Source organism: Lepidochelys kempii, chromosome 5 (genome assembly GCF_965140285.1).
Source record: "Lepidochelys kempii isolate rLepKem1 chromosome 5, rLepKem1.hap1, whole genome shotgun sequence".
Classification (NCBI taxonomy): Eukaryota; Metazoa; Chordata; order Testudines; family Cheloniidae; genus Lepidochelys; species Lepidochelys kempii.
The window spans coordinates 76,042,690-76,064,549 of NC_136384.1; the positions used below are offsets into that span (position 1 = coordinate 76,042,690).

General features: G+C 43.7%; 3 protein-coding genes and 1 long non-coding RNA gene across 10 annotated transcripts in view; 2 read left to right on the top strand and 2 right to left on the bottom strand.

Annotated features, from left to right (window-relative positions):
- Positions 1 to 5,479, top strand: part of DMXL1 (Dmx like 1) — a 146,007-nt gene extending 140,528 nt beyond the window's left edge. For all 4 annotated transcript variants that reach the window (XM_073344772.2, XM_073344775.2, XM_073344773.2 and 1 more), the window contains 2 exons: positions 2,267 to 2,484; positions 2,863 to 5,479. In XM_073344772.2, coding sequence (XP_073200873.2) covers positions 2,267 to 2,484; positions 2,863 to 3,087 — 443 coding nt within the window. In that variant the 3' untranslated portion in view covers positions 3,088 to 5,479. The remainder of the gene's footprint in view (positions 1 to 2,266; positions 2,485 to 2,862) is intronic.
- Positions 529 to 13,703, bottom strand: LOC140911541 (uncharacterized). 4 transcript variants are annotated; one of them, XR_012159036.2, is made up of 8 exons: positions 11,895 to 13,703; positions 11,421 to 11,611; positions 9,681 to 9,779; positions 9,282 to 9,380; positions 2,880 to 2,998; positions 2,355 to 2,464; positions 940 to 1,070; positions 529 to 684 (listed from the first exon to the last, which is right to left on the bottom strand). It is a non-coding gene; the product is annotated as an uncharacterized LOC140911541 (long non-coding RNA). The 4 variants fall into 4 exon arrangements; XR_012159035.2 differs by lacking the exon at positions 11,895 to 13,703 and having other exon boundaries at positions 11,421 to 11,862; XR_012159039.2 differs by lacking the exons at positions 9,681 to 9,779; positions 11,421 to 11,611 and having other exon boundaries at positions 11,895 to 13,688.
- A 3,270-nt stretch (positions 13,704 to 16,973) lies between these two features.
- On the bottom strand, positions 16,974 to 21,112 carry LOC140911536 (uncharacterized). The gene is made up of 4 exons (XM_073344782.2): positions 20,914 to 21,112; positions 20,241 to 20,417; positions 18,101 to 18,701; positions 16,974 to 17,524 (listed from the first exon to the last, which is right to left on the bottom strand). Exons 2-4 carry the CDS (start codon positions 20,301 to 20,303, stop codon positions 16,983 to 16,985), a joined length of 1,206 nt encoding a protein of 401 aa, XP_073200883.2. The 5' UTR covers positions 20,304 to 20,417; positions 20,914 to 21,112; the 3' UTR covers positions 16,974 to 16,982.
- The window catches only part of TNFAIP8 (TNF alpha induced protein 8), a 107,016-nt gene continuing 105,995 nt past the window's right edge, over positions 20,840 to 21,860 (top strand). Inside the window, exon 1 of the mRNA XM_073344798.2 lies at positions 20,840 to 21,347. Coding sequence (XP_073200899.2) covers position 21,347 — 1 coding nt within the window. The 5' untranslated portion in view covers positions 20,840 to 21,346. The remainder of the gene's footprint in view (positions 21,348 to 21,860) is intronic.

Sequence of the window (21,860 nt, forward strand, 5' to 3'; positions counted from 1 at the left end):
TTTCCTCCACCTGACAGCCTGGCATTTGGGTGGGTGCTGAACCTAAAAAGGACATGTTTGAAAGCAGTTCAGGCCATCCTTAACAATAGAAGGAAGGACTCCACTAGAAAATGCTACTTAGTTAAGTAGAAAAGGTTTTTTGTCTGGTGTCAACATTGCCAGGTAACCCTGAGGATTCTGAGATCCATAACTTATTGGAATATCTTCTTTCCTTAAAGACTTCAGGTCTTTCCTTTTAGCTTCCTCTGGGTACACTTAGCAGCTGTCAGTGCCAGTCATCCTCCAAATGATAATCACTCCTTTTTCACCCATCCTGGGATGACTATTTCCTGAAAGGCCTATTCCATCACAGGATCTCAACCTGATCCTCTCAGCATTAAGGCATCTGTTTGAACTCCTGGCCTTGTGCTCTTTGACCCACATGTCTGTGAAGATTGCTTTTCTGCCGGCCATCACCTCAGCAAGAAAAGGATGAGAGCTGGGAGCCCATATGGCTGATCTACCGTACAGTATTCCATAAACACAAAGTTTCTTTGACTTCACCCTCAATTTATTCCAAGAGTAATCTCAGATTTTTGTCTGAATCAAACAATTCAGTTACCTGTCATCTTTCCAAAGCTGTATGTTACCAGGGAGGACTGGAGACTTAATTCTCTAGTTGTCCATCAGGCTCTGGTGTTCTACCTACAAAAAGAACAAAATATTTCAGGAAATAGACTTTTTATATCTTTTGCTGACCTGATAAAAGGCGAAATATTCTGTTCGTCAAAGTGGATTTCAGGCTGCACTGCATTCTGTTGTGTTACAAATTAACAGACACTCCCTTCCTTAAGGTGTGAGAGAGCCTACTCAACTAGTGCCAAGGCTGCTTTAGTAGTCTCACTGTGATGTTCCTCTCACTGAAATTTGTAAAGCAGCAACACGGGCTTCCGTTCATACCTTTACAAGATGCTATGTCCTGGTGCAAGCTTTGGCAGCTGACTCATCTTTTGGCATAGTAATTCTCCGGTCATCGATACCACAGAGGTCCTCACACCCTCCTCCTCTTCAGTGAATATTGTTTCAGTCACCTACCGTGGAAAACACACATAGACCATCATTTGAAGAAAGAGAAGTTAGTTACTTTGTACAGTAACTGGAGTTGTTCAAGGTGTGTGTTCCTCATCTGTGTTTCACTGTGATGCTCTCCTTCCCCTCTGCTTCTGATCCTTTAGTAATAGAAAAGGAACTGGCCGGGTCCATGCCTCCCCTTTATGATTTTAGTTTGGAGCATGAGGAGGAGGGCACAGGCATGGGCCAATTGAAGCTGCTAGCAAAAATGTTCCAGTATCCAGTGCACAGAACACAACACATCCACAGTGGACTACATACAGGAACCACACGATCTCGAAGAATTCCAGTTAGTTACTGTACCAGATAAGGAAATTTTTTTTGATGGTGGGGGGGTACATTTTCACTGGTCAGTTTCATTAATGCTATTCAGTGGTGGGCTGCAGCAGATCTGACAAGAATCATGTCAGTTTCTTTCAGCAGCTGCCAGGGAATCTGGGGAGCATATTTTATTTCAGAAACAGCATGTTTTGGTGTTTCTGAAATGAAATTGTTCAGAATTTCCAGTCTGCTGGAAATTTTGGAAAACTTGGTTTCAGTCAATGAAATACACACTCAAGAGTTTTGGCCAGCTCTACTGATTACTGTCATCTTCCTTCTCCGACTGCAGTCCTGATAAGGTTCAAGCACCTCTTGTTTACCAATTCTGGTTACAAAAGAACAGGAACAATATTCAAGGAAACAAAGGCAGCAGCTTTAAAATAATTAAAGGAAATATGTTTAACAGTGCACAAGTAGTCTGTAGAACTCTTTGTCACAAGATATCGAGACTAAGTTTAACAGGATTGAAAGAAAGATTAAACATTTATATGGATATCCTCTAGCATTACACTAGCAAGGATTAAAAAGTTTTTTGGGGAAAGAGGAAACCCTCATGCTTCAGGACATAAGACAACCTATAACTAGAAGGGGTAAGAGAAACTTTCCCTGTGGGCAGGTTACTTCTTAACTGTATACTGCAGGGTTTCTTGTGCCTTTCTTAGAAGTATCTGTAACTGGCCGCTATCATAGATAGGAATTGTTGTGCTGGATCAGATCACTACTCCATCTAATTCAGTAACCTGTTCCTGTTGCTATTGTGTTAAACCATTAGTGCTGAAGAGGAGGCTAAAGCTAATGTATTATGTTCTCTAACGTCCTTTGTTTTGTATTTTAGCTTTTATCTGCCATGATAGTGGGGCAACTGTGCTAGCATATGCTCCAAAACATCAGCTTTTAATATCAGGAGGCAGAAAAGGCTTTACTTGTATACTTGATCTTCGCCAAAAGCAACAACGACAGCTATTCCAGAGTCATGATTCTCCAGTTAAAGCAATTGCTGTGGATCCTGCAGAAGAATACTTCGTTACAGGATCTGCAGAAGGCAATATAAAGGTAACTTTAATTTGGTGGGACACGGCATTGTATAATTTTTTCATACTAAGTATTTGCAAAATTATAATCCCTCTTTAAAAATATTCAACTAGAATTTTTCATTGCCAGGGAAATGGATCATTCAGTAGGTCTTAACTTTTGCATTTCCTGACTTCAGTGTTTAACTGTGCAACCTTGATGTTACCTTATGGCATTTTTATACTTAAATATTTATCAGAATATTAGTGATTGAAAATGAAGACCAAGTATGAATGTGCCATTACTGTCAAAAAGATGAAAAACATCTGATCAAGCTAGGTGGTCTGAGTTTTCATTAATGATTTTCAGTGAGTTGAGAAAGCATAAACATTACTGATTATTTGTTTTAATAATTTTCAGGTATGGAGTTTATCTACCTTTAATCTTCTTCACACTTTCATCAATGAGCATGCTCGACAGTCAATCTTCAGAAACATTGGGACAGGGGTCATGCAGATTGAGACAGGACCAGCAAATCACATATTCTCCTGTGGAGCTGATGGAACAGTAAAAATGAGAATCCTGCCTGATCAATTTAGCCCAGTAAATGAAGTGTTGAAAAATGAAGTGAAATTTATGCTCTGATATTTGTCAATACTGCGTGTAACTTTTCTGATATTTTTCATGGAAATGCCAACAAATGTCATGTACCAATGATATTTTTACAATTGGTGCCACAAAGATTTTTGCTTTCCTGTGTTCATATTTATTTCCTGGAGCTTAAGTCCGTGATGCCTTAAAGATTAACAAAGTCCTTCAGATTTGGATTATATTGCCTAATGTAGGAATCATAGATGACTCTGTAAAATATATATTATATATATTTATAATATATGTGCACACACAATATGTTGCTGAAATGTTTTTTTTCCCCTTTTGTGGTAACCTCTCTGTTCAGAGCTTTTCTCACACTGAACACTTAGCCTTCTCCCAGGCCAGGTCCAGATGGAAACCTTATAGCACGATACCCCTTTACTCTGACAAATGTCTCCCTACAAATCTTTACTCTTTGGCAGCCATGAATAAGTGTTTGCCCCTGTCTAGAAAATAAGCAAACCTCCGCCTCTGAAGCAGATGCTTATGCCATAGAAGGAACTGGCCCATGGGACACTGATATGATGAACCACCATCACCCTCCCATTTGTGGAATCCAAGCTGGTTACCTCCGCAGCTCACCTGAGCCCTTTTTCCTCTCACCAAGGTATAAGAAACTGAAGGATATTCCATAACTTGGGTTTTCTATGCTATAGCTTGAAACACTGTCAGCAGAATGGCAGTCTTACCTTTAAAAAAGCCTATATTTTTAACCCTGAACTCCCCCTTTTCAAAATATGCAAATACATGGATATCTTCCTAATAAAACTGTATAAAGATTACATGTGTGAAGCTTTAATCTTGACTAGACAAACTACAGACAGGTGTGTATAGGATAAGAAATTAGAATTTATCTTTAGATAAAGGGTATTTATTTAAGTAACTGTAAAGAGAGGAAGCAACTTAAATATTTTGCATTTTTTCCAGTGAGACTTTTGTATTTAGCCAAAAGATGCTGAATTTGTTTCCAGTACTTGTCTATCTTTCTAAGCACCTTTAAAAAGAAAAAAGCAAATAAAAATACAAGAGCGAAGTACTTGACCTTAGTTGTATAAAATAGACTGTAGATTTACAAATTATATTAAAAATCAAAGAAATGTATTGAAGATATTGGGGATTTTTCTTTTGTCAAAATGTAAAATAGCATAACCTAAATACCTGACCAAAATATTAAAAATGCACAAAGCCTTTGAATCTTTTTTAACAAGCTAACAGTTTCTGAAATCATTTTTCTGTTACTTTTCCTGACCTATTCCAAAAATGTAGAAATTTATAATTTGACTAGATACGAAGCTGTTTAGTTACTCAAATGAAAATGGTATATTATTTTGTTAAAAGATACATTGTAAAATACAGCAACAAAGCAAGGAACAATATTTCATGTAAAATAAACTCGTCCGATTGAGGGGATAAACAAAGCATAGAAATGAAGGGCTTGTAAAATAAACTTTGTAATATTCTCAGGATACTTTTAAGAGTAGAATTGTCTAAAAATTTTGTAAATTGTATTATAGTTTTAAATGTATGTTTAGCAAATTGCCATGTGAACACTAAGATGGTTTTTATGCACATAACCTGAATTTACAAATTGTGCAATACAGCAATTTTTTTTTTTTGTGCTATGGAGAAACCTGTGACAGCATTTCAAAATTATTACAGCTGTTTAATATAGGGAAGAATAATTAAAGTTTCACTAACATTTTGTTCATGTCTTGAGACTAAGTTTAAAGTACAGTGACAGAACGGAAGTGGCTGGCTTAAAATGGCACCGTCTTACTCACTAGATCTGTGTGCATTATTATATCTGCTTAGTGACCAATATATTGGTAATACTTATTCCTGTTAGAATCACAAAGCCCACATAGCTATCAGTGGCTCATGCATTAACACAATTAAAACCCTGATCTTGTAAATGCTTAGGCATGTAAATAATTTTACATCCCCACTGAATTAACTGAGATTACTCAACTGTGCATAATTAAGTATTTTCACCATTTGGGCCTAAATTTCATTTGCAGAATTTGTTAATTGCAAACCAGAATAATGTAATTTAACTTTTCAGATTTCCAGCTCAGTTAAGTGCATTGGCAATTTGGGAAAGCCATCCTTTCACTTGTAAACTGAGCAGATTTGATATAGAAGTCATTCAGATGTTGAACTTCACTGTCACTTTAGTCATCTTTCTGAGCAGAACTGCACTTTTTTCCTTCAGTTTACTTGGCAAACCTATGTGCTTATACCAGAAAAGCAATGTCTGGGAACAAATGAGTATTTTCAGTGAAGTTTATAATTATTGTAAGCTAATAAACATTAAATTATGTAAAAACATGATGTATTTACCAGATGCATAATCTTTAAAATAAATGACCATGCAGAGACTCAACCTTTTAGAATGCCATTGTTGCAACTACTTTTTATAGATCATACATTTCATGATATCTGACAATTTCAATAAGTAATTTGTGTGTGTTGGTAACAAAGTGAGTTGTCTTTTGGTGTATTTGTGCCTTTTAAAAAGGAACACTGTCAACTTAAAATCTAGTCAATATGAAAAATTGAGTTAAAAGCAGTTTCGGTTACTACTTCTGGTCTTGACACACACACGCTAATTTTTGTGCTTTTACAATCACTTTTTTCAATTTTTCTCTTGTGGCTTTGTAAGGAACCTAATCACAGTTAGATAATTGTACACAAAGCAGTGTCACATGCACAAATGAAGCAAAAAGTGTCATGTTTCGGTATTTACAGTTAATATAGGTGTGGTTTTAAAGTCAGTCAATTTTAAGTCAGAAGCGTGGGATCAATTTTTTAAATTTAGGTTGTGAATTATAGTATTTAACGGGATCACATCCTTGTGTTGCTACCCAATCCAGTTCTGTTTCATGATCCAAACTAGTTTTGCACTATTGCCTTCTAGTTGATTTGGAAGCCAAAACCCTCTTGATTATCTACTCACATTCTGAGATAGGGTCACATGTAAAACAGAAAACCATGAGGAGCTACCTGAAGCTGCATACCTGTAGAGCAAAAGATGCTGTCTGAAGGATATTTGTATTTATTATACATTAATGTGGCATTTGAGAGATTTTCTTGTTCTGCATTTTAGGAAGCTCAGCTGCTAATCATAGGAAATGAATATTTAGAACAATATTCAGCAAATATTGGGGTGCCCTTGAATTTGAAATGTTATGTACCACCATCTTATTTTAAGTGTAAAGGAAACTGCAAATTATACTGTACCTGTCAATCCTTATAAAAAGAGGGTGACAGTGTTCAAAGGGCACAGAATCACAGCCGGAACATGGCCAAAGGGTAGGAGACTAAGTATTTTATTTTTACTAGAAATAGCCAGGTCACTTCTAAATCACAGATTCAGCACATTGAACAAATAACTTTCTGAAAAATAAAAAAAATGTAATTGTCTTCCTCCCTTTCTTCTTCTTGCCCTAAAATCCATTTTTGTTTGTAACTTGATACTGCTTTTCTTTTGCTCATATTAACTAAAGAAACTATTCAGTTTTTTTTAATATATTTTTCTTTTTCCTTGTACATTGCCACCATACAACTCACCTTCTATCCTTATTCTGTATATCTGCCTTTTTTCTCTTCCACCTTTTCACACACTTTATCTGTTACTGCACTGATTTCTTTCTACTATTTATTCTCCTCCTCCCCAACAATCATGCTTTTCAACCTGCCAAGGTCCAAATGTAGAACATCAGAAGATGCCCAAAATGACATAACATTGATGCAAGAGACTTCAACTCATGTGAGATTCATTCCTGTTGTGTAAATAACTATATAATCTTTAATTGAGGTAATTACCCAATAAATGGAGACACCAAGTTTCACCAACTGTAAAGTTTGTAACTTTACAGCAGTGATTCTCAAACATTTGTACTGGTGCTCCCTTTCACATAGCAAGCCTCGGAGTGCAACCCCCCCAAATAAATTAAAAACACTTGATATATTTACCACCAGCAAAACAGGGTTTGGGATGGAGGCTGAAAGTTCGTGACCCCTGCATTTGAGAATTTTTGCTTTAGTGCCTTCCCTCCAAAATTAAGTACAGTTGGGGTATGCTCAACCTCTCAGCCATAGATTCCATTTCTATAAAACTAATCTAGTTCACAGAGATTTTATATGTAGAACAGTTTGAGAACCATGACAGAAAGACAATATAGACTCACAGAATAAACTGTCCCTCCTATTCCACGTGTGGGGGCAAGCAAGGATTTCCAAAAACACATTCTCAACTTTGTTACCCTTTCGTCCGCTCCCTGCTGATTATCTGCTAGCATATGAATAAAAACATTTCCACTTAATTCTGCTGTGAAATCTAACATGTCATACCAATGTTACCTCTGGCTCACTGGACCAGCAGGGAGAAAAGACATGAGGCACCCTCTCTGCACAATGCTGACATGAGGTGGAGGAACGTGTGTGGGAGTCGGGGGTACGGTAGGCCAGAGGACAAATCAAAGGCCCATTGAGAACAGCCCCTGGAAGCTGGGAGGTTGAAAGGGAGCACAGGAAGAAAGAAAGAAACTAGAGCACAGGTGGGCAAACTATGGCCTGCAGGCCAGATCCTGCCTGGCTCCTGAACTCCAGGCCAGGCAGGCTAGCCCCCGGCCCCTCCCCCGCAGCCTCAGCTTGCTGCACTGCCAGCACTCTGGCCCACTGCTCCTGCTGGGCAGCACGGGTGCAAGCTCCTGCTGCTCTGAGCAGCATGGTAATGGTGCAAGGAGGTTGGATAAGGGGTTAGATGGGTCAGGGGTTCTGGGGAGGGCAGTCAGAGGGAAGGGGTGTGGATAGGGGTCAGGGCAATCAGGAGGGTTGGATAGGAGGTGAGGTCCCGGTGGGGAGTTAGATGGGGAGGTTGGGGAGCAGGGGGAGGTTGGATGGGGGAAGAGGGGTCAAGGGATGGGGTGGTTGGATAGGCATTGGAGTCCTAGGGAGCTTGTCGGGACGGGGGGGTTGGATAGGGGGTGGGGTCCTGGGGGGCAGTTAGGGGTGGGAATCCCAGGAGGGGGCAAGGGGACAAGGAGCAGGGAAGGTTGGGAGTTCTGAGGGGGGCGGGAAGAGGGAGGTGGTGGATAGGGGGCAGGAGCCAGGCTGTTTGGGGAGGCACAGCCTTCCCCCTACCTGGCCCTCCATACAGTTTGGAAACCCCGATGTGGCAAACCCCGAACTAGAGTATGCTACGTTCAAAGAAGCCTCCAAGGATCAGCACTGCCAGAGGCGCCAAGGTAAGAGGTTTCCCTGACCAGGAATCATACCTAAGTTGTGTTGTGGACAGCAACAAATCCAAATCACTCACCCTGTCGCTGGAACTGCCATCTTGAGGGCCACTGGCACCTGACAGCACAGCACAATTCAGCTACATGGTGAAACACAAGGACAGCTTGTGGCATTGCTGTCCTGTATGCAGACACAACCCTCCTGGCTACCCTGAAGTTGGCCACTCCCCACTATCCTTGCTGCACATAACCAACCCTACCATCCCTGAGGAGGAGGGACAATGGGAAAGCCTTCCATGACTGAGAATCGAATCCAGTCCATGGCAATGAGAGCACCAAATTCTGACCAGTGATAAGAGGCAAGAAATTCCCCATCTGCACAATGCTGAAACAAGCTGGAGTACCATATAAGTGAGATGGCAAGACAGGGACTGGCCACAGGATAGGTCAGGAGCCCATCAAGACCAGGCCCTGGAGGTTGGAGTTTGAAAGAGGGTGCATAGGATACGGAATAACGAAGAAAAAGAAGAAGAAAGAAAAAAAAAAGAGAGAGACCTGAAAGGGAAAAACAAGCGTTTGTGGAAGCTCCTTCACTGGAAGTTTTCTGTCTTGGATAGTTTAGACTCAACAAATTCTATATCTCTGAAGGTGGTTAGACTAGATGTGATCCCATCTAACCTCATGGTTCTATGATTCTACGATAAGACACTAGAACTTGCTGCATTCAAAACACCTATCTGAGGATGAAAGCAGCCTCCAAAGATCAGTCCTGGCAGAAGCACCAAAGCAGGGTCCTTGACCATGAATAGAGCCCATGGCCACCAAACGCTCACCACTTGACCATCAGGGAAGAACCATGGGCTTTGCTTGGGCAACTACTCATATGTGAAGCAAAACGCGGCAGGGGAAAGTCTGAAGGAGAAAGGGCCATGGCAAAAGACTCACCTTGCCTTCTCTGAGCATGGAACTAAGAAGGTTCTGTCAGAAGGAGCCAGGCATTACCACCTCGAGGTCACTGGTACCTGACAGCACAGTTCAGTTCAGCTGCAAAACAAAATAAAAGAACAGCTTGCAGGGTGGATTTGATTTAAATCAAATTGATTTAATTCATGATTTAAATCACTAGTTAGGAAGACTATTTAATCATGGATTTCTACATAAAAATGCATTCTTGTTGGTTGTTATAACCTTTAATACATATTCTTCACAATTCAGAGATAGATGTAGGTTTCATTTTTAGAAGGTACACACTATATATTTTTAAAGTGATTTATTTTGAAAACTTTTCAGATTAGTTTTATAGCTATCTCAGAAAATGAATGGTTGTTTGGTTATTTCATTTACCAAAGGTAATTGAAGCAGATATTTATGAAGTCATTGGGAGGTGAACTATCTCCAATTCAACAGGTTAATCATTAATATTTGGAGGATTTTCTTGCCGTGCTGTATTAGAAGGAGAACATCACCAGACACACATTTAAATTGTTTTAGTTAACTAAAACAACGACGTTATGTATTCTAGATTTTTTTCTTCAACAGCAAACATATAAAATTTTAACAAAACAAGCACATGAATTTTTGAATTTAGTTAATCATTCAAGTTTTTTTTTTTAAATCAGGTTTATTTTTGTTAAAATTGTTTTTAACTAAAAGTTAAATAAAAAAAACCACAAAAATTAAATCGACTAGGTCAGCCAGGTCAACGTGAGAAACTTAAAATATTGGCTTCTGCAGCTAACTCAGTCGTCTTCACCTTCATTTTCGTGTTTGTTCATAATCTGGAAAAGAAAAACAGGCTTTCCTGCTTTTTTCAGATCCCAAACGATTTCTCAATTTGGCATGAATTAGTCCAGAGGAAGAAAATATTCTTTCTACACCGGCAGAAGCTTCTGCTGTTAAAAGTGAGATTATCACTTCAACAGTCTCTAAATCCAAGTGCTTAAGTGACTTCCACCAGTTCACTGGTGTGACTTTCTTTAAAACATCATCAGCAAACATATTTCTTGAATGGTTCACCCTATTATAGTTGACATTATGGAGGGATGATTGCTGGATGTCCATATCATAGCCAACTCCTCTTCTTCAGGAGTTAAGGGTTTGACCCTGGTACCGAGTATTGAGAATATTTGCAAGAAAATGACCTGGAGATAGTGCTTGTCCCATTCTTTTCTTAATGCTTGTAATTTACCTCTGTCATTGCATATTTCTCTTTTTAAGATCTCACTCAGTTCCTTCCAAATTTAAACAGCGTCGGCACTAAAACAGCTATTTCCCTGCATTTTTTTCAAGGCTACAGAAATAAGCTTCAGCATGTGTTCAACGTTTCTCTTAAGCCCAATGTTGAGAACTTTAGCTGTGACAGTGACATCTATTTTTTCACGATTGTGTTCACAAACTGTCATCAGATTAGGCCAGTTCTTGATATAGTGCTCAAAACAGTCCACTACTGAGTTCCATCGCACATCTTGTGGGAGAATTAGCATGGTTCCTCCCACTTTTTTCAGAGCAGCTGCTGCAAAGTGGTTGTTACGGAAGCACTGCAACCATATGTTATTAGCTTGGGACTCTCTTCACTCTCTTCTAAATAATTTCTTCTCATCTTGGATACATTTGCAGTATTGTCTGTGACCAAGCTGCGTACTAGACATTTGCATTTTTTTCCCAGTTTGTTATAGCATTTACTGCTCCTTCTTGTAAGTATTCTGCTGTGTGTGCATTTCCTGATGTATCAGTTGTTTCTGGAAGGAAGACATTCCCTTCTTCTGTTGTCACACAAGCACATACAACAGGATCATTGTGGACATTGTGGATCATTGCTCCACCCATCAAGACTTAGGTTAACAATTTTACCCGCTAGACCTTTTGCACACTACTCAGTTTCTTTTTCATACACTTTATCCAAAAATTTGCCTGTGACATCTGCTCTGTTGGGTGAACTATATCCTGGTCTTAATGACTGAACCATATTAATGAAGTGTGGATTCTCAATCATACAGAAAGGAGAGTTTGTTGCATAAACAAACCAGGCAATTTATTCATCAATTACCTCTTTTTGTAATCTGCTGGTTCTTATCACAAATTTACCTATGGTTGTTTCTGGATGATGGAGATTTTTTTTTTACTCCTTTTTGTTACAGGTGTTATACTGAGGCTATGTGACATACGTGATGTGACTGAAACACTATCATTGGCAGATAACTCTGAAACTATAGAAAATGATGGTGATCTTGAAGGTGGATAGTCTTCAGAATTCTGTATGTTGAGGAGGGATTCTCCTAAACAAAACAAGTCAATGCAGTTATTTAATTATTATTACCATACTGCTCATTGAGTATTACTCATTGCATTCACTGACACTCAGTACTACCTGAAAGGTGAAATTGTAAAAAGAAGATCTGCCTATTTCAGCTATTTATTTTTTATCACAAGTGCATCTAAAATGATAGTACCATAGAGTAACAACTATATTTTTTGCTCAAACATGAGAATTCAAGAATAGTTCAGAAGGAAGACAGGCAATTCTTAGGAAAGAAGTATGAAATAAAAAAGTTTACCAACCTGAAGATCTGGCATGTTCAGACATGTTCCTCTCATCATCTTCAACACAGCTTCCTCCCGAGAAGGAACACTTCTCATGATGTTGCTTCATTTGGGCATCTAGGCCTTGCATTTCTTTGTTGCACTGTTTGTATTTTGCACGCATGCCTGTCTTACCCACAGGTAGAGGAACTTCATTAAAATATTCCCAAACTGGGTCTCGTTTACAGCCTGCTGCCATTATAGGTTTTCCCTTCTAGTGAGAGAATGGTATGGTAGATCTCAAATCAATGAACGCTACACTCAGAAAGACCTCAAGACTTCTGGAATATGCTGCTCAAACAGTTTCACTTTTGTTTCTACTGCCTGTCCCTCCCTTCTCACATTTATCTCCAGACTTCTCCTTGTCCAGATCTATTCCGCCCCCAACAATCTTCTATTCATTGAACTTTTTGAAACTTTGCACTTTTAGAGACTCTGTGTACATAAATTTGCAGAGGGAGAATAGGGTTGAGGTCTGTTATTTCTCACCTCTATATATTTATTTATTTAAAAACATTTTTGCTGTGAACAAGCATGTTACCTCTGGCGACACAAATCCACAGTTTGAGAACTGCAAAACTAAGCATCTCTGATGGGATCTTCTAAACTGAGCACTGAGTCCCATTGGGTAGATAGAAAGATTAACCTAAATAATTTATACAGAAGCCCCTGGAACCCCATAAGATTGGGTCCCTAATCCGTGAACTACTGGAACTCATTGACAATAGACTCTTAAACATTATATGAATATATTGTCTCATACTATAGAATTAGAATTTATAATCCCTATTCCATGATGAGATAGTTTTAATTAAGATGCATTTTAGCTCAAAGATATCTTTAGATAGATTTTTTCCTCAAAAAATATTTTATCCAAAAATCTGATTTAATTTTTTAAAATTATTGATTTTTATCCACCCTGACAGCTTGTAACATCAACTTCATATGGGCAGACGCAGCTTACTTGGCACCCTGCAGCTGGCCCCTCCCTCCTATTCTTGCTGTACATACTCACCCTCACTACTCCTCAGGAAGGACAGCAAAAGGAAAACCAGAATCGAACCTGGGCCATGGCAATGACACACCAAACCCTGACCACTCGACAACCAGGAAGAAGGAGTTAGAATTTTTCTCCACACAATATTGATACAACGTGGAGGAAGGCATACGTGGGATGGGCAAAAGCAAAGCTTAAGAGCACACTGAGACCAGGCCCTAGAGAACAGAGTTTGAAAAAGTCATGATGGGAAAAGAGGAATGAAGAAGAAAAACATGACAGAGTTGAAAGGGAAAAACAAGTTACTGAAATCCACTACATTCAAAACACCAGGTCCATGAAGAAGCCCGCCTTCAGGGATCAGCCCTGGTAAAGGCACCCAGGCAAGAGGTTTCCCTGATCAGGAATCAAAGCTAAGCAGAGGCATTGAAAACACCAAACCCTGACCACTAAAGCCTCAGGGAGAAGCAAGAAACTCCCTCTCCCACAATGCTGCTAGGAGCTGGAAGAACATATATGTGGGATGGCAGGATGGGAATGGACCAGAGGACAGGTCAAAGGCCCTTGAAACGGGCCCTGGAGCATGGAGTTTGAAAGGGAGCATGGGGGAAGGGAAATTATGTTTTTCACATGAACTCCTGCTTTGTTTCAATTATTTCCTCTTCAAATAGGATATTTTAGTGTTTTAAAGAAGAGCACTATAGCTTCTTCTAATCTAAAGAAGTAATTCTTCAGTAATAGCACAACTTCTAAAATAAACTGCAGCCTGGCCATATTTCCACTAGTCCAGTTATTTATTTTAGAAATACAATCAACATTTAAAATAGTGTTTTAATACCTCAGGAGTTTTCATTTCAGTGATGCCAGTTAAATGGTTTAAGTTACGTATAGATATATCAGTATAATTTGGACAATGGACTCACTTATTATGTACTGAGGTGATTTCATATCTAATTCTAAAGGGAATTTCCCCTAGACTTATAACCAAATTACAAGGTTAACTTATAACTCATGACCTTAAGGATACCAAATATAGCTCCATGAACACCACACGCTAGAAAACACTCCTTGTATTTTCCCCTCAATTTAATTTATAAGGATAAATACAATTCATGTTCATCTTCAGAAATTTAATGTGTATTTACTCTGAACACCTTTAGAACCTGTTTCTCAAGTTAGTAGCTTCTTCATAAACTCATAGCCAGCTGACTCAGTTTCACCCCATATCTTTAGTAGGAAAATTGTTTTTGTTAAAGCTGTTCAAAATTAAAGGAATGGGAACCTATACAGCAGTCAGATCAATCAAACCTGACAGCTACGAGTGAGTGCATAGGTGGAGAGGACAAAAGAATTGTTTTTTAAAAAAATCTAAAAATATTTGTAAAATTTCAAAATCCCTGTTTGTTTTTGTAGTCACCTGATCCTGTATTCAGTGTCCCTTCTCAGACTAATTTTTTGTTTTTGCTTGTGTAAATTCTCTATTGAATGTGGAACAAATGGTGTGTAATGAACATGTGAATACAGTTCTTTTCAATGGTAGTGTCATAAATATAAAGGGAAGGGTAAACCCCTTTAAAATCCCTCCTGGCCAGAGGAAAACTCCTCTCACCTGTAAAGGGTTAAGAAGCTAAAGGTAACCTCGCTGGCACCTGACCAAAATGACCAATGAGGAGACAAGATACTTTCAAAAGCTGGGAGGAGGGAGAAAAACAAAGGGTCTCTGTCTATATGCTGCTTTTGTCGGGGATAGACCGGGTATGTCTACACTACGAAATTAGGTCGAATTTATAGAAGTCGGTTTTTTTGAAATCGGTTTTATATATTCGAGTGTGTGTGTCCCCACAGAAAATGCTCTAAGTGCATTAAGTGCATTAACTCGGCGGAGCGCTTCCACAGTACCGAGGCAAGCGTCGACTTCTGGAGCGTTGCACTGTGGGTAGCTATCCCACAGTTCCCGCAGTCTCCGCTGCCCATTGGAATTCTGGGTTGATATCCCAATGCCTGATGGGGCTAAAACATTGTCGCGGGTGGTTCTGGGTACATATCGTCAGGACCCCGTTCCCACCCTCCCTCCCCCCGTGAAAGCAAGGGCAGACAATCATTTCGCGCCTTTTTTGTCTGCTGCCAGCCAAAGATGTAAAGGATCGATGGAGTGGGTCAGAACAAGACATAGACCAGATTTGTTTTGGACTCATTTTCCTCCTCCCCTGTCTAGATCACACTGCAGTCAGTCACAGAGAAGGCGCAGCGAGGTTAATCTAGCCATGTATCAATCAGAGGCCAGGCTAACCTCCTTGTTCCAATAAGAACGATAACTTAGGTGCACCATTTCTTATTGGAACCCTCCGTGCAGTCCTGCCTGAAATACTCCTTGATGTACAGGCACACCCTTTGTTGATTTTAGCTCCCTGAAGCCAACCCTGTAAGCCGTGTCGTCAGTCGCCCCTCCCTCCGTCAGAGCAATGGCAGACAATCGTTCCGCGCCTTCTTTCTGTGCGGACGCCATACCAAGGCAAGCATGGAGACCGCTGAGCTCATTTTGGCAATTAGGAGCACATCAACCACCACACGCATTATCCAGCAGTATATGCAGCACCAGAACATGGCAACGCGATACCGGGCGAGGAGGCGACGTCAGCGCGGTCCCGTGAGTGATCAGGACATGGACACAGATTTCTCTGAAAGCATGGGCCCTGCCAATGCATGCATCATGGTGCTAATGGGGCAGGTTCATGCTGTGGAACGCCGATTCTGGGCTCGGGAAACAAGCACAGACTGGTGGGACCGCATAGTGTTGCAGGTCTGGGACGACTCCCAGTGGCTGCGAAACTTTCGCATGCGTAAGGGCTCTTTCATGGAACTTTGTGACTTGCTTTCCCCTGCCCTGAAGCGCATGAATACCAGGATGAGAGCAGCCCTCACAGTTGAGAAGCGAGTGGCGATAGCCCTGTGGAAGCTTGCAACGCCAGACAGCTACCGGTCAGTTGGGAATCAATTTGGAGTGGGCAAATCTACTGTGGGGGCTGCTGTGATGCAAGTAGCTCACGCAATCAAAGATCTGCTGATATCAAGGGTAGTGACCCTGGGAAATGTGCAGGTCATAGTGGATGGCTTTGCTGCAATGGGATTCCCTAACTGTGGTGGGGCTATAGACGGAACCCATATCCCTATCTTGGCACCAGAGCACCAAGCCGGCGAGTACATAAACCGCAAGGGGTACTTTTCGATAGTGCTGCAAGCTCTGGTGGATCACAAGGGACGTTTCACCAACATCAACGTGGGATGGCCGGGAAAGGTGCATGACGCTCGCATCTTCAGGAACTCTGGTCTGTTTCAAAAGCTGCAGGAAGGGACTTTCTTCCCAGACCAGAAAATAACTGTTGGGGATGTTGAAATGCCTATATGTATCCTTGGGGACCCAGCCTACCCCTTAATGCCCTGGCTCATGAAGCCGTACACAGGCAGCCTGGACAGTAGTCAGGAGCTGTTCAACTACAGGCTGAGCAAGTGCAGAATGGTGGTAGAATGTGCATTTGGACGTTTAAAGGCGCGCTGGCGCAGTTTACTGACTCGCTTAGACCTCAGCGAAACCAATATTCCCACTGTTATTACTGCTTGCTGTGTGCTCCACAATATCTGTGAGAGTAAGGAGGAGACGTTTATGGCGGGGTGGGAGATTGAGGCAAATCGCCTGGCTGCTGGTTACGCACAGCCAGACACCAGGGCGGTTAGAAGAGCTCAGGAGGGCGCGGCACGCATCAGAGAAGCTTTGAAAACCAGTTTCATGACTGGCCAGGCTACAGTGTGAAAGTTCTGTTTGTTTCTCCCTGATGAAACCCCCCGCCCCTTGGTTCACTCTACTTCCCTGTAAGCTAACCACCCTCCCCTCCTCCCTTTAATCACCGCTTGCAGAGGCAATAAAGTCATTGCTGCTTCACAGTCATGCATTCGTTATTCATTCATCACACAAATAGGGGGATGACTACCAAGGTATCCCAGGAGGGGTGGTGGAGGAGGGAAGGAAAATTCCACACAGCACATTAAGCACAGCACTTTAAAAGTTTACAACTTTAAAATTTATTGAATGACAGCCTTCTTTTTTTTGGGCAATCCTCTGTTGTGGAGTCGCTGGTTGGCCGGAGGCCCCCCCACCGCGTTCTTGGGCGTCTGGGTGTGGAGGCTATGGAACTTGGGGAGGAGGGCGGTTGGTTACAGAGGGGCAGCAGTGGCAGTCTGTGCTCCAGCTGCCTTTGCTGCAGCTCAACCATACACTGGAGCATTCTGGTTTGGTCCTGCAGCAGCCTCAGCATTGAATCCTGCCTTCTCTCATCACGCTGCCGCCACATTTGAGCTTCAGCCCTGTCTTCTGCCCGCCACTTACTCTCTTCAGCCCGCCACTTACTCTCTTCAGCCCTCCACCTCTCCTCCCGGTCATTTTGTGCTTTCCTGCACTCTGACATTATTTGCCTCCATGCATTCGTCTGTGCTCTGTCAGTGTGGGAGGACAGCATTAGCTCGGAGAACATTTCATCTCGAGTGCGTTTTTTTTTCTTTCTAAGCTTCACTAGCCTCTGGGAAGGAGAAGATCCTGTGATCATTGAAACACATCCAGCTGGTGGAGAAAAAAAAAGGGACACCGGTATTTAAAAAGACACATTTTATAAAACAGTCGCTACACTCTTTCAGGGTAAACCTTGCTGTTAACATTACATACATAGCACATGTGCTTTCGTTACAAGGTCGCATTTTGCCTCCTCCCACCGCATGACTACCCCCCCAACCCTCCCCCCTCCCCGTGGCTAACAGCGGGGAACATTTCTGTTCAGCCACAGGCAAACAGCACAGCAGGAATGTGTCCCTGAAGAAAAGCACCCTATTTCAACCAAGTGACCATGAATTATATCTCACTCTCCTGAGGATAACACAGAGAGAGAAAGAACGGATTTTGGTTGAATGCCAGCAAACATACACTGCAATGCTTTGTTCTACAGTGATTCCCGAGTATGTGTTACTGGCCTGGAGTGATAAAAGTGTCCTACCATGAAGGACGAAATAAGGCTGCCCTCCCCAGAAACCTTTTGCAAAGGCTTTAGGACTACATCTAGGAGAACCGCAAATGCCAGGGCAAAGTAATCCTTTCACATGCTTGCTTTTAAACCATGTATAGCATTTTAAAAGGTACACTCACCAGAGGTCCCTTCTCCGCCTGCTGGGTCCAGGAGGCAGCCTTGGGTGGGTTCGGGGGGTACTGGCTCCAGGTCTAGGGTGAGAAACAGTTCCTGGCTGTCGGGAAAACCGGTTTCTCCGCTTGCTTGCTGTGAGCCATCTACAACCTCCTCCTCCTCCTCTTCTTCGTCCCCAAAACCTGCTTCCGTATTGCCTCCATCTCCATTGAAGGAGTCAAACAACACGGCTGGGGTAGTGGTGGCTGAACCCCCTAAAATGGCATGCAGCTCATCATAGAAGCGGCATGTTTGGGGCTCTGACCCAGAGCGGCTGTTCGCCTCTCTGGTTTTCTGGTAGGCTTGCCTCAGCTCCTTCAGTTTCACACGGCACTGCTTCGGGTCCCTGTTATGGCCTCTGTCCTTCATGCCCTGGGAGATTTTCACAAAGGTTTTGGCATTTCGAAAACTGGAACGGAGTTCTGATAGCACGGATTCCTCTCCCCAAACAGCGATCAGATCCCGTACCTCCCGTTCGGTCCATGCTGGAGCTCTTTTGCGATTCTGGGACTCCATCATGGTCACCTGTGCTGATGAGCTCTGCATGGTCACCTGCAGCTTGCCACGCTGGCCAAACAGGAAATGAGATTCAAAAGTTCGCGGTTCTTTTCCTGTCTACCTGGCCAGTGCATCTGAGTTGAGAGTGCTGTCCAGAGCGGTCAGAATGGAGCACTCTGGGATAGCTCCCGGAGGCCAATAACATCGAATTGTGTCCACAGTACCCCAAATTCGAGCTGGGAACGTCGATTTAAGCGCTAATCCACTTGTCAGGGGTGGAGTAAGGAAATCGATTTTAAGAGCCCTTTAAGTCGAAATAAAGGGCTTCACTGTGTGGACGGGTGCAGGTTTAAATCGATTTAACGCTGCTAAATTCGACCTAAAGTCCTAGTGTAGACCAGGGCTTAGAACTTTTAGTAAGTAATCTAGCTAGGTATGCGTTAGATTATGATTTCTTTAAATGGCTGAGAAAAGAATTGTGCTGAATAGAATAACTATTTCTGTCTGTGTATCTTTTTTGTAACTTAAGATTTTGCCTAGAGGGATTCTCTATGTTTTGAATCTAATTAACCTGTAAGGTATTTACCATCCTGATTTTACAGAGGGGATTTCTTTACTTCTATTAAAAGTCTTCTTGTAAGAAAACTGAATGCTTTTTCATTGCTCTCAGATCCAAGGGTTTGGGTGTGGTCACCTATTCAAATTGGTGAGGCTTTTTATCCAACATTTCTCAGGAAAGTGGGGGGGGTGCAAGTGTTGGGAGGATTGTTCATTGTTCTTAAGATCCAAGGGTCTGGGTCTGTAGTCACCTAGGCAAATTGGTGAGGCTTTTTACCAAACCTTGTCCAGGAAGTGGGGTGCAAGGTTTTGGGAAGTATTTTGGGGGGAAAGACATTTCCAAATAGCTCTTCCCCAGTAATCAGTATTTGTTTGGTGATGGTAGCGGCCAATCCAAGGACAAAGGGTGGAATATTTTGTACCTTGGGGAAGTTTTGACCTAAGCTGGTAAAGATAAGCTTAGGAGGTTTTCATGCAGGTCCCCACATCTATACCCTAGTGTTCAGAGTGGGGGAGTATTACAACGATGTTTGAGGGAAACCAGAAGCCTCCTAGAAACCTGGAGGAAAACTCTGGTCACAGCTCAGCATAACTGTGCCACAAACCAGTGTCACCTGCTATTCTTCTAATGGCCCAACTTGATGATCACTTTAGATAAGCTATTACCAGCAGGACAGTGGGGTGGAAGGAGGTATTGTTTTATGATCTCTGTGTGTATATAAAGTCTGCTGCAATTTCCACGGTATGCATCCGATGAAGTGAGCTGTAGCTCACGAAAGCTCATGCTCAAATAAATTTGTTAGTCTCTAAGGTGCCACAAGTACTCCTTTTTCTTTTTGTGAATACAGACTAACACGGCTGTTACTCTGAAACCTGTCATTTTCATACTGGTCCTGGTAGGGTCATTTGGAATTCTTGCAAGGATAGAAGTGAAGAGATGAAGCACAGGACAGACTTCCCTGAATTGTAACTTTTAATAAATGTAATGACATTCACAAAATATAGACCACAGCTGTAAGGATGCACACTGGCTCTGCTGAGCACTATTACCTTTGCAAGCGCACTTGGGAGAGACCGTGGACGGTAAAGTACTGAAGATACTGGTGTAGGCATATCAGCTCTCAGGCAAGGAGAGCTAGCGGGGCAGCTAGCTGAAGGGTGAGAGTTTCCGAGGAAGCTCTTCCCTTCCACCTCGCTACAGTCCAGCACGCTCGCTCCTGCCTTTTGCTCAAAAACAAGGGAAAAATCACAGATTCTTAGACAAAGTTAATGCCTCCCACCCGTGCGCGACCTCGCGGGCCCCTCTCTTTCATTTCCCACCCAGCGTTCAGAGGTGTGTGGTCGTGTCTCCTACGCGCTCACCTCCGCTCCCGGGCCTTCCCGGCAGGGGTCACAGCCCGCGGCAGGGTCAGAGCCGCGCAGCATTGCGGGGGAGAGGGAGAGAAGCGCTTTGGCGGGGCAGCGGGAAAGGGCGGGCGATGGCAGCTCAGGAGGTCGCCCAGCCCCACCCCCACTGGCCTCCTTCGCCCGCTCCGGCCCCCCCGGCAGACGTTAACCCCTGCGGCACCTTGGCAGCGCGCGGGCGAGAACGCGAACGACACAAATCTCAACCCTCCCCTTTTGCAACGAGCTGCGGTCCGGTCCGGTCCGGTCGGGTCCGCCCGGAGCTGGCCCGCGTCCGCACCGGAGCCTCGGCGAGCCTCGACTTCCCCGGCCACCTCACCTCGGCTGTCCCGCCCGACGTCCCCTCTGGCTCCTGCGATGGGGCGCGGGCCCCGGGACCCGCACCGGCCGCCTGATGGGGGCGAGTCCGCACCCGCCACTGAAACTCGACGGGTCCTGAGACCGCCCTGCCCGGGCCGTTCTCCGCCCGCGCCGCAAAGCCTGTGGGGGGGAAGCCCCGCCCCCGCACAGAAGCGCCCACCCTCACCTGGCTCGGCCGGCCGGACAGTGACACGGCCCTGCCCCATCGCCGCTCAGCCCGCCCCCGGGCCTCTGGCCCCGCCCATGGGCGTGGGGACCGGAGCGTTTCCGGGAGTTTCCCCCAGGTGGTGGCAGCCGCAGGCTCCTAGCCGGGACTCGAGTCGTCGCACGCGCTGCCCAGGGAGCTGCCTCCTCCGCGGGGTTCGGTGCTGCTGCGCCCTGTCCCCGCACACAGTAAGTGCCGCCGCCGCGTGCGCGGGACCCCCCTGGACAGACGGACCGGCTCGCCCCGGACCTAGTCCCGTCTGCCCTGGGGCCGGGCGGGGGCTATCGGCTGCTCCATTAACGCTGCCGGTGCTGGGAGGGGGCTGCGGGGACAGGGCACTGGCTCGGCTCCGCTCCAGCCTCCCTGTCTGGCCTGGGCGAGCCAGCGTGCCCCTCTGCCCCTGCCTCCGCGGTGCCGTGGGGCTCGCAGTCTTGCCCCGCGGCTGGGCGTGTGCGGGGTACGCGGCGAGCTGCCCCGGCAACGCTGGCTCTGCCTGCATCGATCCCTGCGTGCAGTCAGAGCAGCCCGACTCACCATACAGCCGCTCTCCGGGTGATTTCGCCTTTTCCGTCCTGCCTGGGTTGGCTCCTCTTCTCGTTGTCTAAAATCTAGTGAGGAGCCTGGGGGCAGTTTATTGCACACGCTGTGCACAGTTCCCTCCCCAGGAAATTGAACTGCTTTAACTTGATAGGCATCTGATC

Bases quoted from the DNA above. Each gene is read 5' to 3' on its own strand.
- LOC140911536 (XM_073344782.2), bottom strand. From the start codon at position 20,303: ATGCCTACACCAGTATCTTCAGTACTTTACCGTCCACGGTCTCTCCCA. The intron at 18,702-20,240 runs GTAATAGTGCTC...CTGTTTGGCCAG, and splicing joins TCCCAAGTGCGCTTGCAAAG to CGTGGCAAGCTGCAGGTGAC. The intron at 17,525-18,100 runs GTGAGTGTACCT...TTTCTCCACCAG, and splicing joins AGGCGGAGAAGGGACCTCTG to CTGGATGTGTTTCAATGATC.